The 13,914-nt window shown below is 41.2% G+C and overlaps 1 protein-coding gene across 1 annotated transcript; it reads right to left on the reverse strand.

Annotated features, from left to right (window-relative positions):
* Positions 6,921–11,308, reverse strand: LOC8076826 (cation/H(+) antiporter 20). The gene is made up of 3 exons (XM_002440971.2): positions 10,991–11,308; positions 7,433–8,479; positions 6,921–7,338 (listed from the first exon to the last, which is right to left on the reverse strand). The coding sequence occupies exons 1-3, from the start codon at positions 11,171–11,173 to the stop codon at positions 7,171–7,173; spliced, it is 1,398 nt and encodes a 465-aa protein (XP_002441016.1). The 5' UTR covers positions 11,174–11,308; the 3' UTR covers positions 6,921–7,170.

A 13,914-nucleotide genomic window follows, 5' to 3' on the forward strand; every position in this document is an offset into this window, starting at 1 on the left:
ATGATAAATTATATCATATAAATTATATAATACAAAAGATAAATTATAAAATAGAAATTATACATCTCATCTCAATATCTATCCCTACAAACTAATTACAACACATGATAAATTATATCATATAAATTATATAATACAAATGATAAATTATAAAATAGAAATTATACATCTCTTCGTCCATTTTATTATTTTTCGCAAAAGACTTTATGTATATCAATTTTGGGAATATATTATAAATATATAATATAATATAATATACTCTCTTCGTCCATAAAAGAATGCAATTATGTGATTTGTGTTGATGAAACTAATTCAAATTTAACCAAGTTAATAGTATTTTGGAAACGAAAGTGCCTTTATCATAACAATTTGTAACTTCGCTTAACAATATTTATCAAACAAACGAAAGTGCGACGATTGTGCCTTTAAATTGGGACTAAGGCCTTGTTTACTTCTCCAAATATTTTGGAAAATATTTCAAATTCCATATCACATCGAATCTTGCGGCACATGCATAAAGTATTAAATATAGGTAAAAAAATAACTAATTACACAGTTTGTATATATGTAATTCGCGAGACGAAAAAATAAACATGCCACACTGTTCACATTTTGCATGTAGAAAAAAAAACAATTTGTATATAGGTAAAAAATAACTAATCACACTTTTCACATTTTGTATAATTTTTTACAAGTAAACATGGCCAGGAACGACAATAACTGCTAGCTCAGTGCCGGCCGGAGAAGATCGAAGCTCGGCGCGGCGCAAGGAGGTCCTCGGCTCGGCCTGCAGGGACGAGGGTCGGTGCAGGAGCTCGGCGGCGGCGGCGCTCCGTACGTCCTGGGCTCGGTCCGAGGACGAGGGTCGTCGGTGCCGCGCGCGTAGAAGAAGAAGGGTCGTCGGAGCTCGACGCGTCGCTCCGTACGGTCCTCGGCTCGGGCCGGGGACGAGAGGTGGCGGCGTTGGCGGCGGCGGCGATCCTTGGCTCGAGACGACGGCGGCACTCGGCCGCGCACAAGGGGGCGACGCCGGGGAGCGGCGCGAGGCGACGGCGGGGAGCGGCGCGCGGCGGAGGAAGAAATTAGGGCAACGTCGAACTGAATCGAGGAGGAAGACGACTGTTCGGTTAAATACACGCGGGGACGTTTAGTCCCGGTGCGTAGCACCAACCGAGACTAAAGACCCTTTAGTCCCGGTTCCTGGCTAGAACCGGGACTAAAGGCAACCTTTAGTCCCGGTTCTAGCCAGGAACCGAGACTAATTGTATTTTTGAGTTTCTTATTTATTTATGCATACAATAATTAGATTAATGTTGTTAACTGCATAGTAAATAGAATAATAGGTATTAATTTGTTAAAAAATAATAGTTCCATTTCTTTTTGTCTAATTGGTTACATAATAAATTTGGAAACATAAAATCTTTTCATCACTTATATTGACAAACTTAAATATGAAAAATAATTAGTATTTGTTAATGCAAAAATTTATTATTTAATTTTAATATCTTAAAGCAGATGTTTTTGATAGAAAATTTTGTTTGTGCAATATTTAAACGTAAATTTTGTTTATTTATCATCATTTATCTCCAAAATCAAGATATACGTGATATTCACCATTACATCGAATTATTTTTTAAATTTTTTTCTCTATTTCTTAATTATTTATGCTTACAACAATATTCACCATTACATCAAATTATCTCTAATAACTTTGTATTCAAATTTTTTTCATTTCAAGTCATCAAATGGGTCATTTGACCAAGTTTGACCAAAGTCAAAGCATTGGTTTTTAGAAACACAGACTTTGACCGAACCCTATATGGTCCTAATGAAAAGTAATGAATACAAAGTTTGTTGCACTCATCAAGTTCTACATTTTGTCTAATGGTCAACTTTTCTTTTGGAAAAGTTTGAACCACTCAATTTTGAATTTTGATAGAATTCATAGCCACGCATCGGTTTTCGGAACCCTAGATGGTCTCGAACGGAAAAGTCATGAATAACAATATTGTTCCACTCATCAAAATCTACATTTAATATATAGACCATTTTTGCATTTGACAAAGTGTTGCGAAGGTGTAGTTCAAAATCCACAATTGACACATGTAGTTTCATATAGTTTGTGTGAGATTCAAGAATTGGTGGATATTGTGAACTTAAACTTTCTCAAATAGAAAAGTTGTCGATATAAAAAGTTTAGATCTTGATGATATCTAACAAATTGGTATTCAAAATTTTTTCATTTTAAGTAATTTAGTTTGTCATTTGATCAAGTTTGACTATTTTTGCATTTGACAAATAATTGACACATCTCTTATAATAGAAAACTTAAATGTCATTTCATTATTTGAAATGATATAAAATAAGAAAAATTAATATAAACATCTTAAGTTACAATTGTCACATACACATACTATATTGCAATCTATTTATTAGGCGGGCACAATAGTGATCTTCTTTTTGACGTATGTTCCTTGGTCATGATCTTGACGTAACCATGGAGTGTCCTCAGCATTTATCAGTATGCTCGGATCTTTGGTCACATTGAAAGGCGTGATTCGGTCATCCCTTTCATAATCTTCTGAAATATCTTACTTGTCCTCAATTCCCACAATGTTTCTTTTCCCTGAGAGAACTATATGGCGTTTTGGCTCGTTTGTTGATTTGTTGTCATTTTTCCCTCTCTTCTGTTTTGTAGACATGTCTTTCACATAGAACACCTGATTCACATCAGCAGCAAGGACGAATGGTTCATCTTTGTAACCAACATTGTTGAGGTCCACTGTTGTCATTCCATAGTCTTTGTCAACTGTCACCCCGCCTCCGGTAACCTTCACCCATTGGCACCGGAACAAAGGGATTTTAAAATTAGGTGCGTAGTCTAGTTCCCAAATCTCCTCTATACGACCATAATATGTTTGTCTATTTCCATTCGGGTCTATGGCGTCTACGCGAACTCCACTATTTTGGTTCGTGCTTCTTTTATCTTGGCCTAGGGTGTAAAATGTATTTCCATTTATCTCGTACCCTTTGTACGTGAGGATGTGCCATGATGGTTGCCTAGCCAACAAATACAGTTGCTCATCAATCTGGTCATTACCCTGACATTCTTTTCGTAGCCAATCACTGAAAGTGTCTATGTGCTGACGCATAAGCCAACCTTCATTCTTCTCTGGGAATTGCGATCGTAGGAAGTCCTTGTGTTTCGTGACATACGGCTCCACCACGGATGAGTTTTGAAGAACTGTGTAGTGTGCTTTATTGAAAGAATCGTCCCCCGTACCGATGTATGTTTTCTTTCCTAGTGTTCCCTTTCCACTCAGTCTCCCCTCGTGGCGCGATTCAGGAACACCAATTGGGTCAAGTTCAGGAATGAATTCAACACAGAACTCAATGACCTCCTCTGTCCCATAGCCCTCGGCGATGCTTCCTTCTGGCCGAGCACGTTGGTGAACATATTTCTTCAGAACTCCCATAAACCTCTCAAAGGGAAACATATTATGTAGGAACACAGGACCCAGAATATTGATCTCCTTGACCAAATGAACTAGGAGGTGTGTCATGATATCAAAGAAGGATGGTGGGAACACTAACTCAAAGCTGACAAGACATTGAACCACATCATTCTGTAGAGCAGCTAGTTCTAGTGGATTGATTGCCTTCTGAGAAATTGCATTGAGGAATGCACATAGCTTTACGGTGGCCAGACGTACATGTGGAGGTAGAATTCCTCTTAATGCAACTGGAAGCAATTGCGTCATAAGCACATGGCAGTCATGCGACTTTAAGTTCAGAAATTTCTTCTCAGGCACATTAATTATACCTTTTATATTAGAGGAGAATCCAGATGGGACCTTGATGCTGCTTAAGCATTCAAACATGATTTCTTTCTCTTCATTGCTAAGAGTGTAGCTAGCAGGTCTTAAATATTGGCGTCCATCATCTGTCTTCTCTGGATGCATGTTGTCTCGTTCTTCCATGCGTTGCAAGTCTTGTCGTGCTTCAAGTGAATCCTTAGGCTTACCATATACACCCATGAATCCTAGAAGGTTCACACAAAGATTCTTTGTTAGGTGCATGACGTCGATCGCATTCCGGACCTCTAGGACTTGCCAATAGGGTAGCTCCCAAAATATTAACTTTTTCTTCCACATGGGTGCATGACCCGCTGCATCTTTTGGAACTGGTTGGCTGCCTTGTCCCTTACCAAAAACTACTTTCACATCCTTAACCATCTCAAATACATCTTCTCCAGTTCTATTACGAGGCTTGCATCGGTGGTCTGCCTTACCTTTAAAATGCTTTTCTTTCTTTCTAACTGGGTGATTCATAGAAAGAAATCGACGATACCCAAGGTACACGACCTTTCTGCATTTTTTCAAATATATACTATCAAGGTCATCAAAACAATGTGTGCATGCATTATATCCCTTGTTTGTCTGCCCTGAAAGATTACTTAGAGCAGGCCAATCATTGATTGTCACAAACAACAGTGCTCGTAGGTCGAAGTGTTCCTGTTTGTACTCATCCCACACACGAACACCTGTTTCACTCCATAAAAGAAGGAGTTCTTCAATTAATGGCCTTAGATAGACATCAATGTCATTGCCCGGTTGCTTCGGGCCTTGGATCAGCACCGGCATCATAATGAATTTTCGCTTCATGCATAACCATGGAGGAAGGTTGTAGATACATAGTATAACAGGCCAAGTGCTATGACTACTGCTTTGCTCACCAAAAGGATTCATACCGTCCGTACTTAAAGCGAACCTTAAGTTTCTTGTGTCTTTTGCAAACTCTGGAAATTCCCTGTCTATTGCTCTCCACTAGGACCCATCAGCAGGGTGTCTCAACATGTTGTCTACTTTACGGTCTTCTTTATGCCACCGCAATAATTTTGCATGGTCCTTATTTCTAAAAAGACGTTTCAGACGTGGTATTATAGGAGCATACCACATAACCTTTGCAGGGATTTTTTTTCTGGGACGTTCTTCCCCCTCAACATCGTCAGGGTCATCTCGCCTGATCTTATACCGTGATGCTTTACATAAGGGGCATTCATCTAAATTCTCGTAGTCCTTGCCACGGTATAGGATGCAGTCGTTAGGACATGCATGTATCTTCTTGATTTCTAATCCCAAAGGACAGACGATCTGTTTTGCTTCGTACGTAGTAGTGGGCAGTTCATTAGGCTTTGGCAGCATTTTTTTGGATCTTCAGTAATTGCCCAAATGCCTTATCGGATACACCATTCTGTGCCTTCTATTTTAACAGTTCTAGTGTTGTACCCAGTTTTTTTTGCCCATCCTGGGCAGATGGGTATAATAATTTCTTGTGATCTTCTAACATGTGGTCAAACTTTGTCTTCTCTTTTTCACTTTCGCAATCTTTTTGTGCCTCACGAATTATATCACCAAGAGCATCATCTTCAACAGGTGCGCCTTCTGCATCTACCTCATCTTCAGCTTCTCCCATTGCTATATCACCGAAGTCACCGTATTGAGCAATAATGTCGTCAGGCTCCAACTGTTCTTCTTCACCTTCTTCCATCATTATCCCGTTTTCTCCATGCTTGGTCCAACAAATATAGTTTGGTATAAAACCCGACTTCAACAAATGTGAGTGAATATTTCTAGAGCTAGAATATTCCTTCAAATTCTGACACAAGGCACATGGGCAACATATGAATCCATCACGCTTGTTTTCCTCGGCCACTCTTAAGAAATAATGCACACCATCAATGAATTCTTTGGAGCGGCGATCGACATTGTACATCCAATGACGTGTCATTGTCTGCATTGCAATGTAAAGTATTATAAGTTTCTAATTTTTTATAAAGAAATTAAAGTAACAAATAACCTAAAATTCTCTATTTCTGGTTTTTCTAACTAATCATGAAATGTGGCATGCATACTAGTTATAATTAACTAATTAACCATGTCATAAAGTGCAAATTAAAGTATTATAAGTTTTTAATTTTTAATAGAGAAATTAAAGTAACAAAAAACCTAAAATTCTCTATTTCTAATTTTTCTAAACAAGCTAAATTAAAAAAGCACAAAAATTCTCTAGTTTCCTAAATAATCATGAAATGTGGTATGTATACTAGTTATAATTAACTAACTAAATCGGTCAAAAATTGCAAATTAAAGTATTATATGTTTTTATTTTTAATAGAGAAATTAAAGTAACAAAAAACCTAAAATTCTATATTTCTAATTTTTCTAAACAAGCTAAATTAAAAAAGCACAAAAATTCTCTTTTTTCTTAAATAATCATGAAATGTGGTATGTATACTAGTTATAATTAACTAACTAAATCGGTCAAAAATTGCAAATTAAAGTATTATATGTTTTTATTTTTTTTCTAAACTAATTAAAATAAAAAACATATTACCACTATTTCTCTAAAAAAACGCGTCGCTTTTGAAATGGCGATGAAGCTAATAACCTCTTAAAAAACCATAAAATAAAAAATAATATACATAACACTAGGAAATTACATACGCCGCTTCTAAATGTTGAGAAGATGAAGCTAATGACCTCTTAACAAGTCGATGACGGTGTAGAAACGATGAAATGAATCAATAGCCGGAGATGAGAGCAAGCTAGAACAAGCAACTCCAAGAAGAACACAGCAAAAGAGTGAAGATCGATGGGCTCGGCCACGGGAAGAAGAGTTCAAATATGGGGAGGGACATTTAGTCCCGATTCCTTTTAAAAACCGGGACTAAATTCCAACACTAGTCTCGGCCGGTGGGACGGACCGAGACAAAAGATTTTAATCCCGGTTGGTGGTACCAACCGGGACTAAAGGCTAGGCTTTTGTCCCGGTTGATATGTTTTTGTCCCGGACTCTGTTTTGACCGAGATTATTGTTCATTTTGGGCAAGTGACCAAAGGCCTGTTTAGTAGTGATTGTACATAACTGAATGAGAAAATTGATGTAGGCACGGATGATTATCAACTGCGGCTATTGCAAACACACACCACACGAGACACGACAAACTAAGCAGATTGTTACAATCACCTGCCGCCACACAAAGCATAGTAGCATACTGCATAGTAGTACTATACGGAGTACATACTACATATATAGTAATATACCAGTACTATACAACAAACGGTGATGAATCCTTGTGAGCCACCCTGGCCCTGTCAGCTAGAGCTACTAGGCCGGACAGGCCTCGCCGCCCTTGAGCTCCGTCTCCATCCCGTCGGTCCCGGGGTTTGTCGCCGTCGGCGTGCTGCGGTACAGCGCGGTCATGAACGGCGTCGCCAGCACCGTCGTCGTAAGCGCCATGATCACGAAGATGGCGAACGTCGTGTCGTCCAGCACCTGCACTCATCCATCACCAGCATGTTCGTTCTCGATTGATTAATTATACTGTCGTCAGAAGCAACCTGCAAAGTATAAGTAGCCGCCGGCGCACCTTCCTCTCCTTGCCGATGTTGAGCACGATGAGCTCGACGAGCCCCTTGGCGCTCATGGCGACGCCCAGCGCGGCCGCCTCGCGCCTCGCCATGCCGGTCACGGTGGCCACCGCGAACGTGCCGCCGAACTTCCCCAGGAACGCCACGGCGACGACGAGCGCGACCATGCCCCACGCGGCCGCGCCACGGACGGCGTCCACGTCGGTGTGCAGCCCGCTGGTGGCGAAGTAGAGCGGCAGCATGAGCCCGGACACCAGCGGCGCCACCTTCTCCCGCGCGCGCTCCGCGAGGCCGCCCTCCCGGGGCACGGACAGCCCGAAGACGAAGGCGCCGAACACCGGGTGCACGCCGATGGCGTCGGTCACCGCGCCGGCGAGGAGGGCGGAGGCCACGACGGCTCCGGGGGAGGAGGAGGAGGCCAGCAGCGCGGCGGCGCGCTCGTAGTCGTTGCCCGCGCGGCGCGCCAGGCGCGCCATGAGCGGGCGGACCGCGCACAGCATGAGCGCCACGAAGGCGGCACCCGACGCGAGGATGTAGACCGGGGCGAGCGGGGTGCCCTTGGGCCCGCCGCTGTTGCCGCCGGAGACGGCGAGCGCGAGGGCGAGGAGCGCCCACGCGAAGACGTCGTTGACCGCGGCCGCGGCCATGGCCGTCTCGCCGAACGGCGTGCTGAGGAGGCCGAGCTCCTTGAGGATGCACGCGAGCACGGGCAGCGCCGTCACCGAGAGCGCGGCGCCGACGAACACGCAGAGCGGGAGGAAGCCCGCCGCATGGTGAGGAGCCGGCGGGAGGGCGAGTTTCAGCAGCGGCACGAGGCCCGGCGCGGCGAGGAACGGCGGCACGATGCCCGCCGCGGCGACGGCCACGCTGCGCGGGCCCGCGCGGCGCACGGCGCGGAAGTCGAGCTCGAGGCCGACGAGGAGCAGGAAGAGCAGCAGGCCGAGGCCGGACACGGTGTCGAGCGCCGCGGTGCTCCATGGCGGGAAGACGACGCGGCGGAAGGCGCCCCATCGACCCAGCGCCGATGGCCCCAGCAAGATGCCGCCCTACACCATGTTGGTCGTTGCCATCAATATAAGCAAGCACACTGATCGTTTTTTTGTTGCCATGGTGACTCGTGATGCCATGCTCAGCTCAGCTCGAGAGGTCAACAGAATAATGGTAACAGTAACAGGAACTATGCTGTTTTTTTAACATGACCTGACTTGCCTGGTCTAGAAAATGATGACTTGTTCTGGTTTAGGGCATGCATATGGTCAACACGAGCATACTAGATCCTCCTATAATGGAGGAGGAAAGCAAAGGCCTTGTTCAGTTCGCAAAAAATGGTGAAAAACGGCACTGTAGCACTTTCGTTTTTATTTGATAAACATTGTCCAATTATAGAGTAACTAGACTCAAAAGATTCATCTCGCGGTTTACAGATGAACTGTGCAAATAGTTTTTGTTTTCATCTATATTTAATGCTCCATGCATGTGCCGCAAGATTTGATGTGACGGGGAATCTTGAAAAATTTTGCGAACTAAACAAGGCCAAAAGCATGCAAATACGGATGGGGACATGTGTGTGCTCACGCCAGTCTCAGTGGAGGTTTCATCAAGATGTCATGTACAATTATTAGTACGACATGTCAGCAAAATTGCACTTCCCCACCATGCAGTGACACTGTGTCCATTGAGACTGGTCTCAGTGGAATGGTTTAAGATGTGGCCGTAGTGTGGTTTAGGTCAGTTTTAATAGAGTTTTATAGACATTAAATATGCCGATATGACACCATATTAATGAATAGAAAGATGATAAAAGTTTCATGCGAGTGACTCTTCTGTACAGTTTCTAAAATATAGATGCTTTGGAAATAAAAAAAATATAGATGCTGAAAGCTGCGTCATAAAATTTTCATTGAGGATGATCTTACATGAGCAGTTAGTTTTTCACTCCTAACAGATTTGTATCATTTTCAAAAGATCGATTTCATGATTTCCCAGCGCATAAACCACCACTCCATGAAATATTTGCGCATATTAATTTATATCCATAAAAATGATCATTTATATGCTTTTGGTCATATCAGATGCATGCATGGTATAACATACTGTACTGTATATATGTTCTCTAAAAAATCATACTGTATATATGTTGTACAAATATTGTATATATGTTCTCTAAAAAATCATACTGTATATATGTTGTACAAATATAGCAAACACAAAGCATGGGCGAGTGAGTCTCCAAGCATTGTGTGAGGAGGGAGGGAGGGAGGAGGAGCCGTGTTGGTCGTTGCCATCAATATAAGCAAGCACACTGATCATTTTTGTTGCCATGGTGACTCGTGATGCCATGCTTAGCTCAACTCAGCTCGAGAGGTAACGGAATAATGGTAACAGTAACAGGAACTGCTGTTTTTTTTTACACGAACTGACTTGCCTGGTCTAGAAAATGATGACTTGTTCTGGTTTAGGGCATGCATATGGTCAACACGAGCATACTAGATCCTCCTATAATGGAGGAGGAAAGCAAAAGCATGCAAATACGGATGGGGACATGTGTGTGTGCTCAGTGGAATGGTTCGACATGTGGCCTTAGTGTGGCTTATAATTTTTTTTTTGAGGCATAGTGTGGCTTATATGAGCAGTTAGACCTCGTTTAGTTCACCCAAAAACCAAAATGTTTTTAAGATTTTCCGTCACATCGAATCTTTCGGTACATGCATGAAGCATTAAATATAGACGAAAATAAAAACTAGTTGCACAGTTTACCTATAATCGCGAGACGAATCTTTTGATCCTAGTTACTCTATAATTGGACAATATTTGCCACAAACAAACGAAAGTGCTATAGTAGTGAAATCCAAAATCTTTTCACATCTAAACAAGGCCTTAGTTTTTCACTGCTGACAGATTTGTATTATTTTTCAAAAGATCGATTTCATGATTTCCCAGCCCATAAACCATCACTCCATAAAACATTCGCACAGATTTAGAACCTGTTTGACAGGGTTCCTTATAAGGGGCTTCCAGGAGCCGGAGCCGTTTTAGCGAAGTCACAAAATATGGCTTGCTAAAATGGCTTCGGCTCCGGCTCCGGCTCATCTCTTTTTTACTAAAAAATGATTTTTTTAGAAAAACGTTTAGCAGGACTTCTTTAGAGAAGCTAGAGGCAAAGCTAGAGAAAAGTCCTGCCCAAACAAGCTCTTATATCCATAAAAATGATCACTTATATGCTTCTGGTCGGATCATGCATGCATGGTACTATATATATATATATATATATATATATATATGTTCTGTAAAGAAACATACTGTATATATGTTGTACAAATATAACAAACACAAAGCCTGGGCGAGCCGAATTGGGTGGTTATGATGTTTATGAAAACAGTGTCATGGTGTTTAAAAAAACAAATTTTCTGTTTGTATCCGTTTTTGCTGTTGCATGCGATCGAGTGAGGTTTTTGTTAAAAAAAAACCATGCTAGTAGTGAATTATCTCCGGTTCTCCAAATTAAAACAACATTACGCATGTAGAGAAGAGAAATGAAACTGGATTATTATATATACCAGAATCTCGGCGACAACTTGAGGTTGGCGCAGTGGCCTGAGCGCGAGGGCAAGGCCCTGCGTCACGGCGAGTATGACGGCGATCTGCACGGCGAGGAGCGGCAGCGCGAAGTCGAGAGGGTTCTCGCCCTGCCACACCCCGTCCGACGCCATCTTCACGCTCGACGGCGACGACGCAAGCATTTTCGTCGGTCGATCTGATGGATGGATTATTGCAGCCGAGATGTAGTAGCTTTAGCTAGCTTATTAGCTGACTTGAGCATGCATGCATGGGACTAGTACTGATGGGCCTAGATATATAGGGCTCCGGAGGAATTTATAGGCGCGCGCGCTGATGCAACCTGGCTGGGAGGCTTTGCACCTGATGATACGTACTACTTAGTAGTTTAGTGTTGAAATCTCGGTGGTGCCTTTCTTGACAGATATATGTGGAGAAATGTGGATACAACGAATTGATGACTTTCTGCGTCTTGCAGTTTAGTGGCCGGGCGATTTTGGGAATCTCTCTCGTGCCCCCCCCCCTCTCTTACCCATACACATCTTTTGTGTTTTCTTTGGAAAACTAACAGGAGATCTAAGAGCAAGTTTAATAATACAACTCACTTGCTGGTTGTAAGGTTCTTTGCAGCTTTCTCCCAGCCCACTAATACAATAGTTAGCTATTCACTATTAATGCATGCCCCACTTATCTCTCTCACAAAGTTTCTTGGTTCCTGTGCCTAAGCTGGCTGTAAGCTTACAGACTACTTCTTCTCTCTCCCCTCTCTTCTCTTCTCCACCTCAGCATTTAGCCGGTTTATAGCCCACTATAATATTTGCTCTAATAATCTACTTACTCTCTCTTAATAATTGAAAGTTTGGGATTATGCACGGATACCAATATTATAGCTAATAAAAGACCAAAGTGCCCCCAATGAGAGAAGAAGAGATGCAGGGATAGATGTGTATTGGAATAAAAGAAAATGTATTAGGAAAAGAGAGGTGTATTCATATGCTATAAGACTAAGTATTTTTGGATAAAATTGAATCTGATAAGATGTATTTTATGATGGAGGGAGTATGCTTAAAACTAATTAACCAAGAAAAACCTCAAGCACTCGACGGGTGAGTTTAGACTGGTACAAAAGGCGATCACATGATTTTACATAAGGATGGACTCAAGTCCTTTGTGCCCATGATTGTGAGCACCCAATTCCTCGTCTCATAAATATCTTTGAACTTTGAGGATTGCAACATAAGAGGATGCTCTTTCTAATTAAAAACCTGTGTATCCCTGTCATTCCATAGTTTCCAAATTGCAAGGATGATCATGGACCTTATACAAATAAGCAGCCTTCCCTCCTCCTAGAAACACTTGATCGGTTCTTGAGTTCAAGTTCTTGCACTTTAAGCTACTTTGACACCTTTATTAGAACCATGGTTATGGAGACATTTGATTGATCATTGATCATGTGTGGTGAACATATCTACATTTATTCTAGAGGGAAGACCAAGATTTTAAAATTATTCGTTAGAACATGAGCAGTTTCAGCAAATTATCCATCATGGCTGGTCAATCAACACCAACCAAACAGATAAAGCCTAAATATTATTGCAAAGTTTAAAACCTTAAGAAGGGTTGCTCAAAAGCTGGCAACTTAATGTATTTGGTCTCAGTGCTGATCTTGAAAAATGTCAAGAACACCATATCATTCATGGAATTTGTCATTTAATGGAATTTCAAAGAGTTTCTTAATTAGAAACATATTTCCCTACTTAACCAGCAAAGAATCCATTAGAAGCAAAACAAAAAAAATCAATATATCGAAATAAGCTCACCTTATAATCAATGGTTGTATTTGAAGACGTCATGTCCTCATCAAGAGCTATTGCCATTGAATGATAAAGCTCTCTATGTGCATCTATGAAGCTCTTGATCCCAAGGTTTTGTAGTCAATCAAGGACTTGGAGATGTCACATAATGTATGGATGAGGCTTGAGGACTCGTATGAGCACACATCGATGGTAAAAGAAGCCAAACTATATATATTCAAGGACAAGTATGCAAAGTTTAAGATGCTAGAAGATGAGAGTGTATTTTTTATAGGCTATTTCACTCCTCTAGCCTTCTAGATCTTTTCTCTATGGACAAAGCAGAAGCAAATGATAGAAAACCTCCAAAATTGCTTGGAAATGGTTTGTCTCCCAAAAACTAAGGTAGCATTTGGTTACCATGGGATTCCAAGAAATTGGTATAAAAAAAATCCTATAATACTAGAATTCCATCCAAACAAGGTATGATTCTAGTGAATTTTAACATACTTGCACGTAATCCAATAAAATATATCAGATTATTTTATCCAGATTCTTAAAATCCACTTGGATCCAAATGGGGCCTAAAGGAGGTCTTGGAGTCCTAAAACTAAAAATTCAGAATGAAGCTCTACAGCTAAAAAATTGTACACAAATTCTTCAATAGCAAGGGTTGGGATACTGCTTTGGATCGTCATGGTATCCATGGTACGGAACTATTGATTTGGGACAAGGTTTTTCACGAAACTAATAACTAAAGTGAAATTATGAAAGGTACAAAATGTTTTTTAAGAATTCAAAATTCTAATGATATTGGGTAGATTGCGCGCTCGCACGTTTATAGGGATGAAGATTCATATATGTATATGAGTGTCTATGTTGTTTTAAAAGAAGAAATCATAATAATATCTCTAGTCTACGGTTCGTCTAGATTCACATTAAAAGCATGTTAGGATTAGGTAGGTCTAGCTTACTAGTTGGGCAAAAAATTAGCTTAAATTACCTAATATTGGCTACCTATTGACTAACACCTAGTTGAAGCTTTGCGAAAAAGATAACTCATCTATTAGCCCTCCTGTTTGGATGCACTAGAGCTAATTTTAGCTAAAATTTTTAGCTAGCTAGCAATTAGC

Source organism: Sorghum bicolor, chromosome 9 (assembly GCF_000003195.3).
Source record: "Sorghum bicolor cultivar BTx623 chromosome 9, Sorghum_bicolor_NCBIv3, whole genome shotgun sequence".
Classification (NCBI taxonomy): domain Eukaryota; kingdom Viridiplantae; phylum Streptophyta; class Magnoliopsida; order Poales; family Poaceae; genus Sorghum; species Sorghum bicolor.

What these genes read in the sequence shown, in the direction of transcription:
- LOC8076826 (XM_002440971.2), bottom strand. Translation starts at nt 11,173, where the DNA reads ATGCTTGCGTCGTCGCCGTCGAGCGTGAAGATGGCGTCGGACGGGGTG. An exon ending in AAGTTGTCGCCGAGATTCTG is followed by an intron (nt 8,480 to 10,990) that starts GTATATATAATA and finishes AACATGGTGTAG; the next exon opens with GGCGGCATCTTGCTGGGGCC. An exon ending in ACATCGGCAAGGAGAGGAAG is followed by an intron (nt 7,339 to 7,432) that starts GTGCGCCGGCGG and finishes GGATGAGTGCAG; the next exon opens with GTGCTGGACGACACGACGTT.